The 23,422-nt window shown below is 39.8% G+C and overlaps 1 protein-coding gene across 1 annotated transcript; it reads right to left on the reverse strand.

Moving 5' to 3' along the window:
* Window positions 1–973: 973 nt before the first annotated feature.
* BMP10 (bone morphogenetic protein 10) lies at window positions 974–7,699 on the reverse strand. Its single transcript, XM_036435581.1, has 2 exons — window positions 7,123–7,699; window positions 974–1,956 (listed from the first exon to the last, which is right to left on the reverse strand). Exons 1-2 carry the CDS (start codon window positions 7,454–7,456, stop codon window positions 1,016–1,018), a joined length of 1,275 nt encoding a protein of 424 aa, XP_036291474.1. The 5' UTR covers window positions 7,457–7,699; the 3' UTR covers window positions 974–1,015.
* Between the last annotated feature and the right edge of the window lie 15,723 nt (window positions 7,700–23,422).

Raw genomic sequence — 23,422 nt, forward strand, 5'->3', positions numbered from 1 at the left:
TGAAGAAAAATGTTAAGAAGTGAAGAGACCAACAGACAGATCCCTTCTGTTTTTTTCCCTCTTGTTCTTGGAAAATTTTATTTTGCCCAAAAGATTTAATTCTTCAATTAGAACTGCTTATAATTTTACAGACACATCCTAGGATAACATCTAGATCCTTTTTCTCTCATCTCCTATGTGCCCTCCCCCACCTCATCTACCTTCTGTAGCAATAAAGGCCAACATAGGCCTTGCTCTCTTATTATCTCAGAAGCAGATGTCACCCTGAAGACCCACTTTTTCCTTTCTTGACCAGGCACTGCTCTCTACAGCACTTGGGTGCCACAATGGGTTTATTCTTTGCTAGTGCACCTTAAGGCCACTACCTCTTGAACTCATTTGGTTTCTGCATCAAATAACCCCTCTCCTCACACATACAACATCCTTTACCAGGCCCTGCTGCTCTGAGTGATGGCAGACACTCAACTGATGAAAGCCCCGCCCACATTCCCAATAATATTTAGGAAATGTAATATTCTCTAGGATGGTTAAATCCCTGGTGCAAATTATCTTGACATAACTCCTACTCAGAGAAGAAGTGACTGAGAGCATACCATTGGTTTTTAATATATACACATTTGATTGAGTTTTGCATGTGTGTGAGTCTAATCTACTTCTTTAGAACCAATAGAGATTTAAAGCTTATATGTACACATATACATACACATAAATCTATCTTTTGACAAATTATTTCTGCTCAGGGATTGTTGTTTTCAAATTGACATAGAAGACAAATAGCATGGTCTTGCCATTTGCTGTTGGAGGTGGCATTGTCAGGAAATGGTAAGTCCAGAGAAACACAGATCAGAAGGAATTGAGACCGTATAACAAAATAAGCATTTCTTACAACAAACCAACCTGTCCATTTCCCTAAGTAAACCTCTATGATCTGTACACCCTTATTAAATAATCTCATTAAATAGGAACATAAAATATACACATATACAGTTATTAAATAAGCAACACAAATCCTCTCCTATCTGCAGCCACACTCAGAAACAGCCATGCCTTCATATTTAAACTTGTAGGTGACAACGCCTTTGTCTAAATAGAGGATGGAGATGGGCTCCAGCTTGGTTGGCACACAGCAGGCTTTGGCAGCCTTCTGGGAATTCTTGAGGTGGACCAAGGCCTGGATAATCGCATGTTTTGTGGGCGTGAGATGCTCTGCCAGGGGGTAGTTGCAAACACCACGACACTCATAGGCTTCATATCCAGGCGGGGCAATGATCCAAGAGTCCCAGCCAATCTCCTTGAAGTCGATGTAGAGCGGGGTCCTCTTGCAGTAGTTTCCTTTGGCATTCCTTCTGATGCGGGCAGTGGAGTCATAGATGATGTTTGATCTCATCTGCAGCAGAGCCTCCTCCCCAGGACCGCTGGAATAACCATCCAGACCCTGGTTGTCCAGATTCAGAAGTTGTTCATGGGTGATCATGTCACTCAGTTCCTCTTTCTGTTCCTTCTCACTGCTTTGGTCATCAGAAAACACGACAATCAAAGGGTCATGCTTATTCTGGGCGCTAATGTCTATTTCCAGCTGTCCCCTGACAGTGTCCTCAATTTCATCGTGTCTGCTCTCAATGTGGACTTCCAGCTGGTGGGTGGATGAACCTGACTTTTGCCAACGTCTGATGGCACTGGTGATGTCGAAAGTCTCCCACTCGCTGTTGGTTCCAGAGATCTCCTCTGACACCAAGATCAACATGTTTCTTTCACCTTCATTGTCCTCTGTGCTCTCAAGTACTTCAAAAATGGTAATTTTCCGGTCCACTCCATCATATATCATGCGATCTCTTTGCACCAGTGTGTACAACCTAAGTTCAGCCATGATGACCTCTTCATGGTGGGGGATGGACACATTGAAGAGGAGAGGGTATTTTCTGAGCCCATTAAAACTGGCTGGTTGGGAAAACAACTCTAAAAAAAAAAAAGAAAGAAAAAAGTGGCATTTGCAGTATGTCACAGAGAAAAACAGACACTTATTGATGTCATAAGAAGGCTTTTCTATGAAGGAAATTTGAAACAGAGAGAATAAGGGGATATAAATGAAAACAAACACAATGTTAGCATTCTCTGACACAGAGAACACTGAAATGTCAAAGGTAGAATGTTAAACTGAGTTAAGCTGCCAAGACTAAACTGGAAAATGGCAGCCTAATAAATGGTGAAAAACTCACCCAGTCTTGCTAGCTTGTCAGCCACAGAATTATAGCACTGGAAGGACCTTAGAGATGGTGTGGGCAAGCCCCCAATTTTTCTTACCAGTGAAGAGCTAGCACAGCGGTTCTCAACCTATGGGTTACAACCCCTTTGGGGGGTCAAACGACCCTTTCACAGAAGTCACATAAGACAATGGAAAACATAGATATTTATATTATGATTCATAACAGTAGCAAAATTACAGTTATGAAGTAGCAATAAAAATAATTTTATGGTTGGGTGTCACCACAACAGGAGGAACTGTATTAAAAGGTCGCAGCATTAGGAAGTTTGAGAACCACTGAGCTAGCAAGTGAAACATGTGATGGTTGTTCTTTTCTTTAAAAAAAATCTTATTGATTGATTGATTTTGAGAGATATAGACTTCAATTTGTGTTCCACTTATTTATGTATTTATTGGTGGGCTCTTGTATGTGCTCTGATCAGGGATTGAACCCTCAACCTTGGTGTATCAGGACCATGCTCCACCTCACCAGGGCAATTTGTCTTTTCCTGACTTTTTTTCAGAGGGCCTCGTGGTTGGTCATATTTGCATTTGTAATGGGTGAAGATTCCCACATAGCTGGCTGGGCACTGTTCTTCCTAAAGACCTCCACCTATACCAGGGGGTCATCAGTCTTGAAAATAAAGTTTTATTGGAACACAGCCTCACCCATTCCTTCTTTATTATCTGTGATGATGATTGCACTACAACCACACAGCTAAATAGTCCCAAGAAAAATCCTATATAATAAAAGCCTAATATGCTAAGTGTCCAGTTGTTTGGTCAGCTGTTCAACCAATCAAAGTGTAATATGCTAATGATATGGTAAGTTCACTCAACCACTCACTCTGATGTGCACTGACCACCAAGGGCAGATGCTCCAACCAGTAGGTTAGCTTGCTGCTGAGGTCTGGTCAATTGGGACTGAATGAGATGGACCAGACACACCCTGGAACCCTCCCGTAGTTCCTTCCCAGCTGGCCAACCTCCCAGATCCCTTCTGGCTCCAATTGTGCACCAGTGGGGTCCTTTGGCCTGACCTGGACTCTCTCATAATCCAGGACTCCCTTAGAGGATGTTAGAGAGCGGGTTTTGGCCTGATCCCGCAGGTCAGACTGAGGTACCCCACTGGTACACGAATTTGTGCACTGGGCCTCTAGTATTTCATAAAACCTAAAATATGTACTATTTGTATGGCCCTTGATAAGAAAAAGTTTGCAGATCCCTGTTTTAGACACCAAAGCCTGACAACGTCAAGAAGATAGCTATATACCAGGAGGATCACAGCAGTTGATTTGGGGTATGCAGTTCTTGACAAAAATAAATAGGAAAATGAACCTTGGGGATAAATTGGTTAACTTAGTCTTATACCCATAGCACCTGGCATGGAGTTTGGCACATACAAATCATTCAAGAATATTTATAAAATAACATTTAAAAGGTCCTTTCATCTTAGAAACACACCTTCAAATATCATCATGTTGACTTTCTAAGAATTTTATAGGAGTCCAAAGCACCTATACTTTTGACTCAGGTAATACACATCTAAAAGGAATTTCTGAGGGCATTTGTCATCAATCAAAGGGTTCCATGACACTGACAATGATAAGCACCACCAAATGATAACTTGATCTGATTATTTTATACTTTCAACCTCATTTAGACTTTTCTTAAGCCATAGCAGTTATGAAATGAGGGGTTTGAGGTGATATGTGGATTTTTCTAATTATAATAATAAAAGTGTATAATTATGTCACATGTTTGCAGCTCCCTCTAGATTTGACTAAAATCTCATATACTGCCAATAGAAAATATTGGTCAATGGAATGCATTTCAACTTCCTAATATGACTCTCAAAACAGCTATAACCAGGTCTTAACCTTTGATCCAGTCTTTACTTCCATTCATCCTCTCCAGTGCATGAAACATTGCAATTGTTCCATTGATTTTTGTTGAAAGATGAAATAAATTGTAAATCCTGTTTAAAATAGACTGATATCTTCATCACTTGTGAAAACACCCTTTTGCTTTACTGTATGTTTCACCTTGGAATAAGTTCTTCTGACCTTTGGAAAGCCCTACCTCCTATTTCCAAAGACCTAGCTGTGACTCCTCCCTGTGGGACCTTCCCTTTCTTTAATCTCCCGTCTGGATGTTCACTCCCTTCTAAATCACTTGACTTCTCACTCTCTTTCTCTCCTTTTACTTTTGTCATGAACAACCTTGTATTTCTGTTGTCTTTCCATGAATGAATCTTCCCAACTAGACTTACCATGCTGGCAAGTATCACATCTGAAACTCCTTTCTATGCCTTTAATCTGCCAGATTACCTTTGAGGCAGCACTTTAAACATATTGACCAATTGATGATTCCAGGCAACAGACCAAATTGATTTATAAGTGTAACATATGTCCTTAATACATCAGATAGCTTGGGAGTTATCCCTCCTTATAAGAATGGAGGATATAGCTTACCTTGGGCAGGGAACACGTAAAGACCAAAAATAGGGGAGTGGACTGGTTGCTTGACCCATGAGAAAAGTGCAGAATAAAAGCTCACTCTAGTAAAAGGAAAGGATTATAAGGGAATACTGGGAAACTTGGTGGTCATGAATATGTTCACTATCATGATTGTAGTGATGGTTTCAATGGCTGTTTACATATGTCAAAGCCTATCAAATTATACATTATAAATAAGTGCAATTTATTGTATGTCAATTGTCTATAATAATAAAAGCATAATATGCTAATTAGACCGGATGTCCTTCTAGACATCCTTCCTTTTGAACAAAGCTGCAGTGGGCGAGGGTCTTGGCAGAGGCAACAGAGGCCCTGGCCCAGGAAGTGGAGACAGGCGGGGGCCAGGACCAAGGCCCTTGCACGAATTTCGTGCAAAATAGCTGTTTAAAAATACATTCACTGTGCATTTGCAAATATAGTAGGTAATAGGTGGAGGAGTTACATTTCTAAGCAAATTTTATGTGCCAGGTGCTCTGTAAACATCATTTTATTTAGCTCTTCCAATGTCCTTCCAATGCAGGCATTGCTGCTCTGTGCATTTTACACCAGAAGAAATTGTGCCTCAGAGAAGAGAACTGACTTCCCCCAGATGACAAGATAAAGTTAGAGCTTTGATAGGAGTATTGGTCATGCTTTTTCCACCTTCGAGGTGGCAATTGTTTCCCCTTGATTAGTTAGATTTGGAGGGATTGGGGGATTTGTTCTGTTTTGTTGATCTGTCTCCTGAAAGCTGCACTGCACAGACCCAAAGAGTCAAAGAGAGACAATAGCAGTCAGCAGGGCTAGCCCAGTGAAGCATTCCTGTCCTGGGGACTTCGTATTCCCACCCACAGACTGGCGGAGCTGCAGGCGGCTGGGTTGTCCATGGAGTGAGGACCCTACCCTTGCTGATGAGAAACTCTGTAATTTTGCTTCCTGACCTGGATCATCCACATCCTCCATGGGAGAAGTGAAAGCTGAAAAATCCCAATTTCCCTGGAGGATGGGAGCGGCTCTGAGCCAGGCACAGAGGGTTCAGTACACAGAAGTACTAGGAAGGAAGGACTCCCATGGAAGAAGACTGTTCATTTGCAATTCAGACTCATCTACACAGGAATCTGCAATCTCAGTTTTGCCATTTCCACTATGCTACTAAATATTACTAAATACCATATCCAATATGTTACTAAATATTATAAAATTTTGTCTGTCAACTAAATTTTTAAGGCAAATGGTATCTCCAGGGCTAAGCAATACCTACTTAACATTTTCTGTAATGCCTAGAATTTAGGGAATTCATCAGGAATAACTGTTTCTTCAACACTTCATAGGAAATGGAATGTTTCTTACTCAGAATCTCTTTTGAATCGCTCAATTGTATTGTATCCCCAATATACAGATGAGGAAATTGAGGTTCAGAGAAATTAAACTCATTATAATCAACCTGTTCTCAAAATCCCAAATCCTGAGCTATTTCTTTGACACCACCTTTCTCCTTTTAAGACAGTCTGGCCAAAATCAATCTAAATCCTATTTTTCACCTGGCTAGTGTCTATAAAAGCATAATTAGTAAATATTAAAGAATTAGTTTCTTTGGACCACAGTTTTTACCATAGATATTAGATTTTTGGAGGGGCCAACTAACACCACAATAAACAAAAGGATTAACTTCCTAGGTCATTAGATTTAGTTACTGATTGAAGATCTGGGAGGAGAAAACACATCTTTCCACTGATATGTGAAGCTTGTGCCTCACCCTCCATAAAGACACAGATATAAGCTGGATCATTAACTGGTCTGTGCACACTTCCTAGAAACTATAAACAGTGTCTCAAGGATATATGTGTCACGCCAAATGCAACAAAACTGTAGGAAGACTCTCTAAAATAGAAGTTTCCATCCTGTTTGAGCATCTTTTAAATAAGACCACAAGAGGGAAACTGGTCCAAAGCTTGAGTGAAACACAACTTTCTGATTTGTGACTATTTTCATCATTTTCAATCAAAATAGAAGTTGACACATTTTATAATCAATCAAAAGCCAAGTGGAAATGGAGGCCTATCTGAAAAGTGACCAATAGCAGCGGTACAGTAGTCAGCCAACATTAGCTTTTTGTATTACTTGCAAAAATTAAAAAAAAAAATTTCAAGATCCCATTATAATGTCAAAATAGTAGACACTTTATAACTTTGAATTAAAAGATATTCTTTAGCACCTTTCAATACCATCTGGAAAATAAGCATTAAAATGATATAGGCCATATTGTTTTGTATGTCTATATGTCTGCATTCACCCTTATTTGCTCTATCATGCATTAGAAATTTACTTGTCACTTCTTGAAAAAGATCCAAACCAAATATGATCGATAAAATGTAAGCTTACCTTCATTTTTGAAACTCCTGATGATGTTGGCAGATGGCATGGAGGTGCGGTCCATGGCAAATTTGTTGTAGAGTTCCAACATGTACTCTGGTGGGTCAACCTTGGCTGAATCCTGCATAGGGATGTCAGAGAGGTTCAATGTCTTGAGAAACTCATTCTTCATGCTCTGTAGTAGTGTGTCAAAGTCAACACCATCTTGCTCTGAGAAGACATCATCGAAGAGGGGCATGTCTTCTTCCAGAGGCGACTGCTCCAGGCTCATGATGGGGCTTCCAAAAGCAGAGTGAGCCGCTAGGCAGAGGAGAGCGCACAGCTGCAGGGCCAGGGAATCCATGACTCTGCTCGAGCCCCCAGGCCAACCCAGGAAGGTTTAGCTCCCCTGGGCTCTAAGTGGCAGTTTTATCTCCCTGAGCGTAAATGTCTCCTGTCACTGGAGACAAGTTTGGAAACTCTTCCTCTCTCTCTCCCTCCCCCTACCATTCGTCCGCTTCCCCCAAAAGTCAGGTTGCAGTAATTGGATAACAAAATACCCTATAGGGGCCTAGCCTTTCTTATCTCACTAGTGTAAACTTGTGCACCAGATTTTGTTTCTATCTTGCAATCCCTTTTTCTTTTAATGAGCATTTTGTAAACATTTCCACATTCTGACACTGGCTGAGAGATAGGACAATTTTCTCCTCGCAAAGGCTCTGCTTCTCTTCCTTTCAATTCACTTCCTTTTGGCAGGAATGCCTAAATTTTGCTTTTAAACGGTTCAGTTTCACACATGCATATAACAAATATTAAGAATCAACACAATACACATCGATGGAGATATCTATTAATTCGAGTAATGGGGCTTCCACCTTCACATAACATTTTTGAAGAAAGACCAAATATCCAAAATCTTCAGGTTAAATGAATAGGTATAAGTGAGTTTAAATACACTTTAGAGTCAATGGCTTTTTTTTTTTTTTTTTTTTTTTTTGTACATATTTGGTATGGCTAAAATGGCTTTGAAAAATAAGGAGAGTGCTTCATTATAAAAGGACCAAAATGTATTAGGTGCTTTCCTACAAACAGGCATTGTTCTAAGTGCTTTGCATATCATCTAACATGCTCCCCGTAATAACCTAATTACTATCCCCATCACATATATGGGTCACCGAAGTTCAAGAGCTTGCTAGAGGTCGCAAAGCTACAAACTCTTAGAGCCGGGACTTGAACCCAGGCAGTCGGACTCTTGTAAAAAAAAAAAAAAAAAAAGACAATCTAACTTTTGAATCAGTGTCCCCCTAGCTAAGGAGTCCATAGCCAGGAGGCAGGCAACAATTTGCAAGTCCTTTACCCATGCAATGAATTATTAAGAACACCCAAATCCCTGACAAATCTACCTCGCTGGCTCAATCAAAATGATCAAGTGGCTCTAGGAAAAGCTTGATGCATAACATTATTAGGCCAATGAAAAGTGACAAATGCCTCGGTCTGGAAAACCAGGTGGCATTGACTGGAAAGACAAAGCAAGTTCATCTCACTTTCCAACCCCAGTTAGCGGTAATAGCAGCACTGGGGTGGGTGGGTGGGTGGGGCTTTTACCACTAAGGCGGAGGGACTGATGGTGTCTCCCTGGCTTGCTCAGTGCACTCACTCCCTGTGTGGTGATTCAGGCCGCCTGACTGTGTATTGAGGGCTGTGTCTAGATATTGGGTACACTGAACTACTCTTAGGTTCTGAGTTAAATTTTCCTGTATTTATCCCAAATAGGTCAGCTACAGCATCTTCACTTTTTACTTCCTCGATGCTCCCAAGGTTAATAATCATCTTTTGATTTTTTTCCCCTCTCTTAAAATGCAAAATTTTACAGCATTTAAAAAATTACCTTAATAAAAAATAGACTTAAAAAACAACAACAACCTTCTCAAAATTGTCTATTTGTTTAGTAATTGTTGATTTTGCTTCATGGCTCCATTTCAGTTGAAGCTTCTGCTCCTACATTAAAAAGATGACCGTAGACTGAAAATAGATCACACCCTGACCAGGTCCACTAGTGAATGATCTGGGGGCTGGACCGCATCCTGTGGGTGGTTCGTTTTAACAGGAGTTTTCTGACAGCATGCCAGCAGGGCTCCTGTATCATATCCAACATCAAAACAAGCCGGTTTATCTTTACACACACAGATGTCAACGCACACTCCAGATCTCTGAACGGCAGGCATGTGCGTGTAACTGCCACAGGACAGCAGAGTAAGTGGTGGCACTTATAGCCCAGGTGCACCATTTCAAAGGTCAGGAGGAGAGACGGGCATCCCACCTTGCAGAGTCCTAGTTCTTTCCATTCTCGGGGGTAAGATGTGCAACTGAGCTATCATCGGCCACCTTGTACTCCGTGCCAGAGTGACTATGGGGCTTAATATTAGGACCAGTTTCCAAATCATAAATGTTTATTTATATTTGGGGCTGATCGAAGGGTAGAATAGGAAAATGTCTATAACCACATCTCAATGTCTATGGCTTCCTTAACTGCGATGTCCTTAAGCCCCGCAGCTCTGCAGGGGTAGATGAGGAGGGAGATTGGGTTTCATACAAGGAGGAAGGAAATATAACCTTTCCTCTTCTAGGCCTAGGATAAGCTTATAATTTAACTGCAGAATCTCATTATCCCTATGATTTTCTGTAGAAGCTTTCCCTGATGATTCTAAAAGGTTCAAAAAGCTCCCCATTCCTCCCCCCATCTTGATTTTTCTGAACACCAGGTATTACTTTGCAGTGATCTCATTGTTTTGGATCCTACTACACTTCCCAGTCCCAAAGATTTAAGGCTAGTTTCAATAACTGTACAAATTTGAAGGATCTAAGGCTGAATTTCACTGGCCTCTCAAAGGGATTTGTGGTCCAGACAAGGTGTGACCCCTGAACTATCCCTCTGTGAATGCTGATGCTCCCCTGGATAAGTGTTACTGATAAAGTTCTCCTGGCGGACAAGAGGTCAATGAAATCAGGAGGTTTCTGAGCATGCATGACTCCAGGTTCTTGGAACCCTCCACCTTGGACCCCACTTTGGAAGCATTACACTACTCTTGCTACCTACTCAGAAATTTTCAGGTCATTGGGGTACACATTCTCAAACCAAGAAAATATTTAGCAAGCTGTATACCAGGCTCCAGTCAATCAGAACAGATCCTAGTTGTAGTGCCAGAGCAGGACCCCAGAGGCCCCACCCTTCCCTCTTGAGCTTTGGATCCTGGGGAGATGGGATGCTGGGGGATGGGCTCAGGCAGCAGCTAGTTAGCATTTGTATGGCAATATTTGAATAGTTTAGCACTACACAGTACTGTTGTACTATGTATTACAAGGGACTATAAGTTCAGCCTAAAATTCCCAAGCCGGAGCTCTATAAGCTAGAATTTTCAAATTCAGTATAAAGACAAATGGTCTGCACTGATTTATTCCATTGACTGCTATCTGGATGTCCTCTCATTCTTCAGTTCAGATTTTTCCCACTGTACCCAGACCTAGAAAACCATGGAATGGGGGGAGGGCTTTGTCCCTAGGATGGGTCAGGGAGCTCTGCTCTTTTCTGATACCATCTACCCCACCACTCCTTCAAGGGTTAGAAGTTGCCTTGGCAGTGAGTGGCATTTCTCATCAACTCCAGATTCCAGAGTCTATATTTCAGTAGGAGAAATGTTTCCTTGTCTCTAGTTACCCCTCAGCCTTTAGGTTGCTGCTTACCCAAGGCTTAGCAGTGGGCCATAAGGTTCCCACACAGCAACACACAGAGGCCAAGTCAACTCAACTCAAAACTCTTTCAATGATGTGCTTTAAATAGTCATAAGCTTTCTCCTTCAATAACCTTCCATGCAATCCCTCCACTGTCCCAGAGGGCCTTTAATGTGAATTACCATCAATAATCAAGTTAGCAATAAATAAAAATTTGAGGTTTTGTAAGAGTATTTAATTCAACAAGATTTCGTGGGTGCACATACTCTCTGTTGCGTACTGTTCAAAAACAAAACCTGAAGACAATAGACCAAACTGTTGACCTTGTGAAATTTACTTTCCAGTTGGAAGGAGAGAGATAATAAATATACAAATAAAGTAAGTACAGTGGAAAGAACAGACCCAAGTAAGAGAATAGGAAGTGCCAAGGAGAGGGTTTGCTATTTCACTGTCAAAGCCAAAGAAGGCCGTCCCGGTGGAGGCTGGGAAGGTACCTGGGGGCCAAGGCAGGACGAGCATTGCAGGCAGAGAGAACAACCTATGTGAAGCCTCTAAAATGACAGCACACTTGTAAGGCTTAAACATCAGCCAGGTCAGAATGGCTATAGAACATCCAGAAAAGGGGAAAATTATAAGAAATGAGGTCCAAGAGTAAGTTAGGGCTGGACCAATTCGGAGGTGATGGATCTTTTTTTAAATCATATTACACAAATAAACAACTTCACCTCTTGTTGTTGTGTGTTTTTTTTTTCCCACTGAAAATTCCATCGTAAGGGTGTTTCATGTTGCCATATAATCTTCACAGCCATTAATCATTGTAATTGCCTAATTCCATTGAGTGGATGCCCCATAACCTTGTAAGAGGATTTTTTATGTAGTAAAGAAAAACCTAGCAATTCTATTGAAATGTAAAGACATTGGATTTTTACATTTGAAATACGAGTGACAACATAGTGTAAGATTGAGAACATAATATATTTGCTTACTTGAAATGTGGTAGGAGGAAGAAAAAATGCAGAGTGGTTAAATAACATTTATTCTCTGTAAAATGTCATTAGCCTCAGAAATAAGTGGAAATAGTCTGTGCCAAGTTACTTTATGTCTGCATTGAGGAAATAGGTTACTAACAGGGTCCCCTGCCTCTGCTTCCGACTCCTAACAATCTATTCTCAACATGGCAGCCAGATGCTGATATAATATTAGATCATCACTCAGAGAAAAAGACAATGTCTTGCAAAATCCCTGGGATCCCTACCTCTCTGATGTCATTGACACGTCAACTCCACTCTAGCTCCATGGCCTTCTTACTCCAATTTGGGCCTTTGCTTCAACTGCTCTCTCTGCCTGAAACAATCTTTCACTGATAATTCACATGGTCAATCTCAGCTTCTTCAAGTCTTGGCTCAGAATTAACCTCCTCAATGAAACCTGCCCTGTGACCACCCTATTTAAAATGGCAATCCATCAGACAACCCTGAATCTACCTATCCTGCTCATCACTTTCCAGCATAATAGAATTTATTAATATGGAACGCTCCTTGTTTTCCGTTCATCTCTCTCTGCCATTCCCCTCACTCCCCAGCTAGAATATGTGTTCCTTGATAGCAGGAAACTTTATTTTGTTAATTGATACAGCCTAAGTGCCTAGAGATCGGCACATAGCAGTTATTAAAGTCTTTGAAGGAATATATGATTGCAAATAACTAAATATTTTCATCTTTAGATGACTTATAGTAACACCATAAAAGCATGAATGTCACTTAAAATAAATATCCATTATCAAAGTATGCAGACATTTCTTTGAGACCCTCTCTATATGTACTTATTTCTTTGAGACCCACTACATAGATTATATATCACCTTACACTATTCATCTAAAGATTTGCAAAGCATTAACATTCTTCTACAATTTGATTATGCAATGTGCCATATACACAAAATGTTTATATAAAGTATATAAAAATGTGTTAAGGCAATAATAAAACAAACACAGCTGTGTACTTACCACCCAGTTGTAAATGTAGAAAAGACTAATAACTTTAAAACCTCCAACCTAACACTTTCCAGTTCTTTTTTCCCCCAACAGAGGTAGCTACTAGATGATTTTCTGCTAATCAGCCTGGTACATTTTTATGATTTTACTACATATGAACACATCCCTAAAAATACACAGTTTAATTTGCATATTTATTGATTTCAGAGAGGCAGAGAGAGGGAAAGATAGAAACATCAATGATGAGAGAGAATCATTGATTGGTTGCCTCCTGCATGCCCCACACTGGGGATCAAGCCAGCAACCCAAGCATATAGCCTGACTTCCTGGTTCCTAGGTCAATGCTCAACCACAGAGCCCCGCTGGCTAGGCCAGTTTTGCCTGTTTTTATATGTAAATGACAGCATGCTCTATGTTTTCTAGTTGTTTTTGCATTCAACAGAATGTGTTTTGATGCACACATGTTGATGCTTTAGCTGTAGTTCATTGATTTTTACTATTGCATAGTTATTGGTTTTAGAAATATATAAAAATGTATTACTTTTATTACACTGTTGATAGACATTTGGATTATTTCTTTCCCCTCATTATATACAGTGTGTTATCAATAATCTAATTGCCAAATTGTTTTCCCAAATGATTTTCCCAATTCACTTCTTCCCAGCAGGAGTTTTTTACTTTTTTACTTCCTAGCCAATACCTGTGTTGGTTGACCTTAGGGACTCTAATTAAGCTGGGATTCTCTTTCTTTTCCTGCTGTTCCCATTCATTCCTGGGATCTGCAGCACAGCATGAGGCAGTTTTCTGGACAAAAGAATAAATAAGGGCTCAATATGTAAAAACAATTTTGAACCTTTATCTTGGTCAAAAGACCCTTGGGGAAGTCCTGGGAGCAGAACTCCTTTCATCCTAAGAACTAGTCCTTCATATGTTATCTACATCCCTAGAAGATAACAAGTAGATAAATTATTATCCTATTCCACCCTAACCCATTTGGCTCAGTGGATAGAGCGTCGGCCTGAGGACTCAAGGGTGGCAGGTTCCATTCTGGTCAAGGGCATGTACCTTGGTTGCAGGCACATCCCCAGTAGGAGGTGTGCAGGAGGCAGCTGAATCGATGTTTCTCTCATATCAATGTTTCTAACTCTCTATCCCTCTCCCTTCTTCTCTGTAAAATATCAATGAAATATATTTTAAAAATTATTATCCTATTCCCCTTTACTAAAAAAAGATGTGGGAGGAAAAGACAACCCACATTTAGAAAAAATATGTAAACTGATATTACCTATAAAATTCCAAAGTAGCAAAATAGTATTATTATTATTATTAGCTTTGAAATAGTGAGTTCCCACATTACATTTCAAATGGAGATTATTACACGTACCCTCCTTTGAGAAACACAATTGTTCATAGAGTGAGACAAGAAGCTTTAAACGTTATAGAAGATTACATTATGTGTATCTAAAATAACATTTTTATAGTTTTTAAAGTCTAACAAAAACTTTGTCAGCTTGCCCTTCTTAAGTAGTAAATGCTAAAAATGACAATGCCCACTGACCTAGGATATCCTAGGAGTGGAATAGATTGTCCATCAACATGCTCTTAGAATCACTCGAGGTGTTTGACAGCTGTGCTAAGCAACCGCGCCGAGTGCAAAGACAAAGATGTAAACCCGGCCAGGGCGCTTTGCCACCACACTGCGATAAGTCAAGCCCTTTAACACCAGAGACTGGCTAAGGGTTTATTCCACACTCTCAGCAAGATAAGCTGCCATTCATGCCTCACAAGACACTCAGATCTGGAAAGCAGCTCAGAGGAAAAACTAAGAGAGATGAATAAGGACAATCTTTCAGTGAAGGAAATTAGTCAAGTTCAGCTGTTTTGATTCTAGTTCTATGAGGAACCTGTATCCTGGGCCATTTCCCATGCATTATCTGATCTCTGCTCTGCAAGGTGGCATTTTGTGTCCTCATTTTACAGGTGAAACTGAGGTTTGAAAGATTAAATGAATCATCCCAATGTCACATGCTGGGAAACTTGGATGCATACACACCTTTGTGCCACTGCTCCCTCTGATTTGCCTAACCAGACTTCGTTAGCTTACTTACTAGTTCATATAGTTGATCTCTGAGAAGGTATATAGGGCATGGCAGAAAGCTTTCACTATATGATTACACTCTTCTCTGTACTTGCTGTTAATGTGGTTTCCCTGAACACCAAATGAATCCTCTAATATTTTTAAATTTCTTAGGACAGTTTCACTTTCAAATGTTTTGTCCTGTTTCCCCAGAACAATAGGTAAAAAATGAGCTCCCTTTCTTTTTTTTCATTAAGAAAATATGGTCGCCTATCTATAGAATACACTTTGCAGGAACAACACGCATTCCCTGTTTGAATGATCACTACCAGGACCTTCCTTAGAGCTGCAAGGTCAAGACAAACCCTCCTCCCCCAATATTATTGAACTTGGATGGTGACTATGACAAGATGATGAATACCTAGAATAAACATAAGTATGGTTTTATAAAAATAAAAATAAAAAGATAGGATTCATTTCAGTCATGTCAATCTGTGAATGTCAGTGTCATGGTCTGAGAATGTATAACCATACAGAACATTACAAATGTAACCCCTTGCTCCCCGGCTTCATGATCCATTGAGGCATATCAGTCACTTAGAATCGTTGACTCCTGAAGTTGGAAGGAATATTGGAGGTCAACTCGGCTGGCCTCAGACAGGCTGCAGGAAGAGAGGAGGAAGGAGAGAGAAATAACTGAGACCAGCCTTATCAGTGGGCAGCCACTTTTCTGACTACTTTCACTTGACAAGTCCTGAAGGTTGCATGCCAGAAGGGCTTCTTGGAGAAGGCCTTCCGTATCAGAGTGATAGCCTGAGTGTGTTGTGACAGAACTGTTGCTGAACATCACACATTTCTTGGTGAAATCAGAGTCTACATGTAACCCATCTTCATTAAATGTCATCCACAGAACAAAGAGAAAAGGAGAGCATGGATGATTTTTGGCTTTAGACAATGTGGAAATAGCAGATCTATTTACAGCAACAATTTTCTGGCTTCTAAACAGAAAGGGGTGGCTAATTATGCCTTAAAAGGCTGTTATCTCCCAAGGAAATATGTCTTTATTTCTTCCCATCAATGGAAAAAGGTCAGGTGACAGAGTCAAGTTGCAATGTAAGCATATGATGGTCATAAGACAGCAATTCTGCTTAAGCAATTCTTACAAACCAATGTGAATATATAACTGGAAAATGACAAAGTTCATTTTAGATAAGGGTCCTCAATTAAGCTTGTTCTGATGTAATTTACATTGTGTGGAAGTCCAGGGGACCAAAGCCATGTATATCCTTCACATACTCACCAAAATTATTATTAGAGAATTATCTATCAAGATTTTGTGTTTAGGATTCATTGGCTAATTACCTCTGGGGATTTTGTACAGTTTGGATGGATAACAAAATGTAGAATAAATTCTAGTTGAGGATAACATTAGGATTCTTTAAATAGCCAAACAAACAACCAAATGGAGTTTGGTAGCTGAATAATCGAAAAACAGAAAACTTGTTTTAAGGAGATTCTGTCGTCACCTGATTCTGCCACTCAGCAATCATTGGCTTAGCTAAGATAATACCCCCAAATGAACTCTGTAAGAAAGCCAACTGACCAAATTTGTGATCAAAAGAATTTCAAAATATGCATCCCCAAACTGTTACGCCAGGCAAAGAAATGGTCCTGATATGTTGCATGGTTGACATATTTGTGAGTTGTATCAGCTTCCCTGAGATAAGGTTAGAATGCTTGTCTTCTTGAATACATGGACAACTTGAGAGTGGAGGCTGTATTTCATTAATTTATCCCTGAAATCTTGGAACACAGTACATGCTCAATGAATCAATAAACTAAAGAGTACGTTTGTGATGAATATTACTACATATTTATCTGCATTGGGTTCTATATAGCATTATACAGAGAGTTAAGCATAAAGATGTTCAAAGGAACTTATATTTAAATTAAGTATACTAACTTGCCTAATGTCCCAATATTCCTTAAATTGCTGGTTCATTCTAATGCTTAAATGCACTTCCATCCCTTGCTTCTTGACATCCACCTTCTGTCCCACATCAGAGCCACCTACTCTTCCTCCTCAGGGATCACTTTGAAAATATTGAGATTCCACTGACTATTTCTATGAAAATTAAGTATTTTGGGAATATTAGCCAGGGCTTAATTCATGAGAATCCTGGTCCTCCAAGTGGTTGATGAGACAAGAAGGATCCGGGCATCATTAAGTTAAGAGGACATATTCTTCCCAACCCACCATCTTCTCTAGGCTTTCTAGGTGAAAGTCACTGGGTCTCTTCTTTTTTAGCTGTGTTTTCCATATGGTTGTTTTGTGTGTTTTTTAAAATATATTTTTTATTTATTTCAGAGAGGAAGGGGGAGAGAGAGAGAGATAGAAACATCAATTATGAGAGAAAACCATTGATTGGCTGCCTCCTGAATGCCCCCAAGAACTGAACCATAACCACCTGATTCATACATAGGTCCTTGGTCAACCACTGAGCCATGGACTGGGCATGTGGGTTTTTTTTGTTGTTGTTTTTTCTTATTTGAGTTGAGACAAAGACACTGCTTCTGCCATTGGGTTCTAAACTTTGAACCTGCTTATGGCCAAAATAAAAGTGTTCCTATACCTGGTCTAGTCCGGCTCATCAGGAGACTACATTATGTTTTGGAGAAAATGCTCATAGAAATAAAATTATTCTGCCTGGAGCGTCTTCTGCTACATAAATGTTGCTCTCTGGCAGCTCTTTGAGAAATCAAGAATCTTGAGCCTCAGCCAGAGGCAACTTATCATGGCTAATAATTCATCATTCACCACCACCACTAGAACAAATGTTTATGAAGCACCTACACTGTGTAATGCACAGTGGCACTAGGCTGCAAAGACAGGCACTGCTCTGGCAACTCCAACAGATATAACAATAACAATAAAAAGCCACCATTTATTCAGACCTTACTCTGTGCCAGGTACTGAGCCCCATGATTTCTGGTTATTGTCTCATCGAACACTATTCCAAACCCTATGACCTAAGTGCTATCATCATCTCCATTCCACAGATGAGGATGCTAGACAGAGAGCCAAGAAAGAGGAGCCAAGATTGACAATTCCAAAGTCAGTCACTTCAACACTATTGCACATTCCCAAGAGGAGTTGATTTGATGAAATAAGAGGTTAGCAGAGAGACCACAGCTGGGAGGAGGAGAAAAAGGAATAGAAAAGGGAACAATGAAGGGAGAAAGGAGAAGATGGGAAAAAATACAGCCATAGTTGAAGTAGTAGGAGAAGTTGAGGAATTTCATATCCAATAGCCTCAATTTCCTCTGGGAATTAAGAGGCAAAAACAGCTGAAACCGGTTTGGCTCAGTGGTAGAGTGTTGGTCTGAGGACTGAAAGGTCCCAGGTTCAATTCTGGTCAAGGGCATGTACATTGGTTGCGGGCACATCCCCAGTAAGGGGTGTACAAGAGGCAGCTGGTCGATGTTTCTCTCTCATTGATGGTTCTAGCTCTCTATCCCTCTCTCCTCCTCTCTGTAAAAAATCAATAAAATATATTTTTTTAAAAAGAGGCAAAAACATCTGATGGGTAAAATGAGAACAAGAATAAGATAGAAATAATAATAATAATAATAATAATAATAATAACAACAACAACAACAACAGCAGCAGCAGCAGCAGCAGCAGCAAATACTGAGAACCCTCAATGCAGTACTTTATTTACAGGAGTGATCCCTTTTAATTCTCACAATTCCATGAGGTAGGCACTATTTTGCACTTCAGGAAGCTGGGGTTCAAAGAAGTAAAATAATATACCTACTGCAGATTGTGTAATACGTAGTAGAACTAAAATTTAAACCCAGAAATTCTAACTCCAGAATCTAAGCAGCTGAGAGATAAGTGAGATGTCTGCTCAGGAACATATTTAAAAAATGACTTTTCACTTACTTTTCATTTCAAATATAAAAAATTGGAAAATTAGTGGTCTTAGAGGTGGTTTGTGTTTTTAGTTTAGTACACTTGAACTGAAAAAGGAGAAGCAAAGTCAACATGTCAGAGAAATAGTTGAAAATGCTGAAACTGAAGTACAGGAGAGAAATTATGTGTATCATTGTGTGTGTGTGTGTTTTAAACAACCATGGTTTTTTTTTTTTTAAATTTGCTTGTTTGTTTGTTTGTTTTTACTTTTTTAAAGAGAAAAGAGAAATGTTGATGTGAGAAACATCAGTGGCTGCCTCCTGCACACCCCCTATGGGGGATCAAGCCCACAACGCAGCATGTGCCCTGACTGGGAAGCAAACCTGTGACCTTAAGGTGCACAGGACAATGCTCAACCAACTGATCCATCCTGGCCAGGGCATGTGTAGCATTTCAATAGCAACAATACATTATTTATGTATGTTGTATTCTAGGTTACAAAATTTTGACTTAGTGAGCAATATAACTCATCCATATATCCCAGCACCAATAAATGTCACTAAAACATATCATTTTCCCTCCATAAAGTTTGGTTAAATATAACAAATTTTAGGCAACCCCTAGAGAATCGTAACCAGTCAATACAAGTAGGAATAAAGCCATTTCCATAATTATTAAAGTGAACTCTGCTTGGAATTTCAGCAACATTGAAGTAATATTGCAAACTTCAGTTGTAAAGTCAACTGGGTCCACAGAACCACAGGGCTGATGACAAATATGGAGGGCTGCTCTGAGACACTACATGAACTAAGCATCTGGTAAAGAAAATGAAAAGATGATACCAGAAGCAGTCCTCTTACAGCAGGACGAGGTCCTCAGTGAAAATAGTGAGTTTAAGAGTGAGAAGAGAAGAGGAGGGAGACAGCTGGGAAGGAGGCTGCCAAGGACCAAAGAGAGAGGGCCTTTCAGAAATAGGGGGTTTCCATGGGAGAAGATAAAGAATAGATTCTGCTTTATTTCCTTTGCTACTGTGCTATTCTTCTCTTGGTACAAAACCAGTGAGAGGTCAATTTTTCCAGAGAAAGAAGTTCCTTTATTGCTGAATTTCTGCTATTAAAGGTGTCAGGTTCCAGTGTCACTTACTCAAGTGTTTTTACTAAATTAATGAACGTCCCAAGTAACTTGGTAGGAGTCCATAATACCATCTTTACCTTTTTTGTTTTGTTTTGTTTTTATCCGCGTGGCCAATGTTTCTTAGACTTTTTCTATTCTTTCCTTCCCACAACCCTCAATCCACTCTTTCCCCATCATTTTCTTGCTCTGTGCACAGGTGGCTCGCTTGTTTCCATGTTCTGCAGAAGTTGGTGAGGTTCCAACTTCTGTAGGGACCTCACCCACAGGGCTTTCAGCAAGCAGTCAACGTTAGGGGATTGTCCTTGAGAGCATCTTCAATGTGCATTACCCTGCAGCAAAGCGATGCTCCCACCTCGGCTGGGAATTAAATCTGTAGATAAACTTCTATTCTTTTGATTCCTATGAGATTAAAATACGTTGCATACTTTATTTTCACTTTCATGGCTTGAGAATAGAACTCAAACACACAGCCCAGAATCAGACACAGTCCAGCCGAGGTTTCCTGTGGTTCAGAGTGTGACCTGTGGTCAGGGAGCCTGGCTACTTGCTTTGATTAGGCAGTTTTCTTAACCCCCCAAGGCCTTCCTTTTACCATCTACAAAGCAGGGATAATGGTGCTTGACATAATGAGGCTTTGTTCTAATAATTGTTACCCAGTAATAAGGCTTTGTTCTCATATTCATTACCATGGGTTTAGAGATCTATTTAGCTCCAGACTTTAAAACTATTTATTCTTCCTTTTAGGTAAAGTCTTCACATAAATCAGTGACATCACCTGAGCCACTCTGTTCAAGTCATCCAGCACGGCTTCCAGATCTTATCACCCACTACTAAGATGGCTGCAATAGCAGCCTTTCCTAGAAAACTGATCCCAAGCTCAGACATGCACGTGGAAAACATTAGCTGTTCGTTTTTTGTTTGCTTTTTTTTCAACTGTCCAGAGGTGTATTTTTATGACATTTCCAGGGTAAACACCTGTTTTACTGCCTTTAAGGCCCTTTTTTTCTTCTATCATTCAATGGTAGCTATTGGAGCAATACTTCCAAAAAAAAAAAACTTACAAAATATGGGTTACATTTCTTTGCTTTTTTTAATTTTGTCAGTTCAAACAGACAGATCTCAGTCAATATTGAATAGTGATTAGATTGATGTTTTCCCCAGGCAGTACTTCATTCATCAACAGAAAGTAATTGAGACCGTAATTGTAGGATGAGACTTTGTAAGGCTTCCCATTTAAGGTGACCTCTTCTCTGGCAGAGAACTTTGGGGGAAATCCTTGACTTTCCCTTGGGCCTTTTCAGCAGCTGGACTCTAAAGGGCTCTGGGCTAAGACTTTGGGAGAGGATTTCATTTGCCTATGGACAGTCCAACCTCTGACTGGGGGGTGGGGCTTCCTACCGGGAGCACTGGGAAGACTGAGAAGTACATCCAGGTCAATGTGGAGATGTGTTATTGGGGTGAGGTATCAATCTGCCCCTATGCGCTGGTATTTTATGAACCATCGCTTTACAAGGCTATCAGTGTGGCCTTCCATCAATATATGACCATGACTGTCTTTCTGGCTCCATTTCTGGCAGAGTGATAAGATTCCACAGACTATCTGTTTGAAATGTTATACATTCATTCATCATCAGAATTTCAGTAGCTTTTTCAGAGCAGTTGACATTTAGACCTCTGAATGGCAAGAATTTCAGAATGGACCATGTATGGGGAAAACTGTGGATAATGACAGCCATTCCAGAGAAGGCAGAAAGAAGGATCTCAGATTGGAAACTAATTTTAGTTATCCTGCACATGCTCACCCTGTCACACTTCTCTGTATCTCTCCTCTCACCGGAGGGTTTGCTCATGTGGCAGGCAGTGCCTGATAGCATTTATGGCCATCTCCTTGATGCTCTTCCCAGAATGCTTTGGAAGAATTTAGCATTGCCCTTTGGTACCAATGACTTATGAGAACGACTTGTATCATTCCGTTGCCTAAAGCATCAATAAATGTCAAGGATTCTGAAATAGCTATGTACAGTTGTCAGTACACAGTTTGCAAAAGAAATGCCTTATAGAGTAGTGGATTGCAATGACAGAATTTTGGGAAAGTGAATTCATCACAAGATGGAGTCAAGTGGTTCACACATTGGTGTTTTATCAGTTGTTGATTGTTGTTAGCAAACTCAGAGGTATCCTACCAAACAGATCACTTCTGCCCAAAGACTGCCTGAATCATATATACAATAGAATTCTGCTGGAATATATTAGGAGAAGACACATTCATAGTCTATATATCTCTTCTACTGATTGTTCCTATCACTCTTAATTATTATGAGTATATATCTTATCTCTTAACTTGTTCATGGTTGCATACTGGGAGTGTTTGAGGCCCTATTGGAAGAGAAGAGTTTAATGTGAAAATAAATTTTTTTTTTAACCAACAGGTTGAAGATTACTGATAGTCATCAGATTATTGACTAAAGGAGAATTGTGTGAAGCCTCCATTTTTCAGAACCTCTGAAAGTAAAATCAGATGGAGATGGGACTCATTGCGACACATTATACATCTTGAGGGGAGCTATTCTGTAGCTTTCAGAATATGAAAGAAGGATATGGAAAGAATTTCATACTTTAGCTTTTTTATTAACAGTAATCATGTTCTCTGCCTTCTAAATTTATTTTTCTTATTCTTTTTAAAAAATATATATTTTATTGATTTTTTACAGAGAGGAAGGGAGAGAGATAGAGAGCTAGAAACGTCAATGAGAGAAACATCGACCAGTTGCCTCTTGCACACCCCCCTACTGGGGATGTGCCCACAACCAACGTACATGCCCTTGATCAGAATTGAACCCGGGACCTTTCAGTCCGCAGACCGATGCTCTATCACTGAGCCAAACCGGTTTCGGCTGCCTTCTAAATTTATTAAGCAAACACTATATCCTAGACACTTGGATAAAAACTTCTCCATAGTTTCTCCTTTCTCTCCAATTCCTTTAATGTTTTATTTAATATAGTTTTATTTAAAAGCATAGTTTTTTTGTGTCACACAGACCTTTCTGGGGACCAGACAATAAGACCACTTACTGACCATATGAACTTGAACTGATTACTGAATCTTTCTGATACTTTTTTCTCATCTATAAAATGGAGATCAAAGTACAATAATATCTTCATCATGGGGTTGTTGTGAGACTAACAAGAGATAAGGCCTATAAAATATTTTAAATCCAATTCAGGTAAACTTTAAGCATTCATCGTCATTATTCATCGTCATGCAAATTTTTCTCTTTCTATTACATTGAACCATTTGAAATTGCCATTTTTGTATATAAAAAATGTAGGCTATTAGTAACTTCATATGGTTCAACTTAATGTATGCTGTGTTTCTAGGTGGGCTTATGTTGGTTGCTATCAGAGTTAAGGAGACTGACTTCCTTAATAGTGTATATTAGTGTATATAGATAAATAAAGAAAAAAACATGGTATTCAAAGA

The sequence above is a fragment of the Pipistrellus kuhlii genome, unplaced genomic scaffold, assembly GCF_014108245.1.
Source record: "Pipistrellus kuhlii isolate mPipKuh1 unplaced genomic scaffold, mPipKuh1.p scaffold_m20_p_13, whole genome shotgun sequence".
In the NCBI taxonomy this organism is placed as follows: domain Eukaryota; kingdom Metazoa; phylum Chordata; class Mammalia; order Chiroptera; family Vespertilionidae; genus Pipistrellus; species Pipistrellus kuhlii.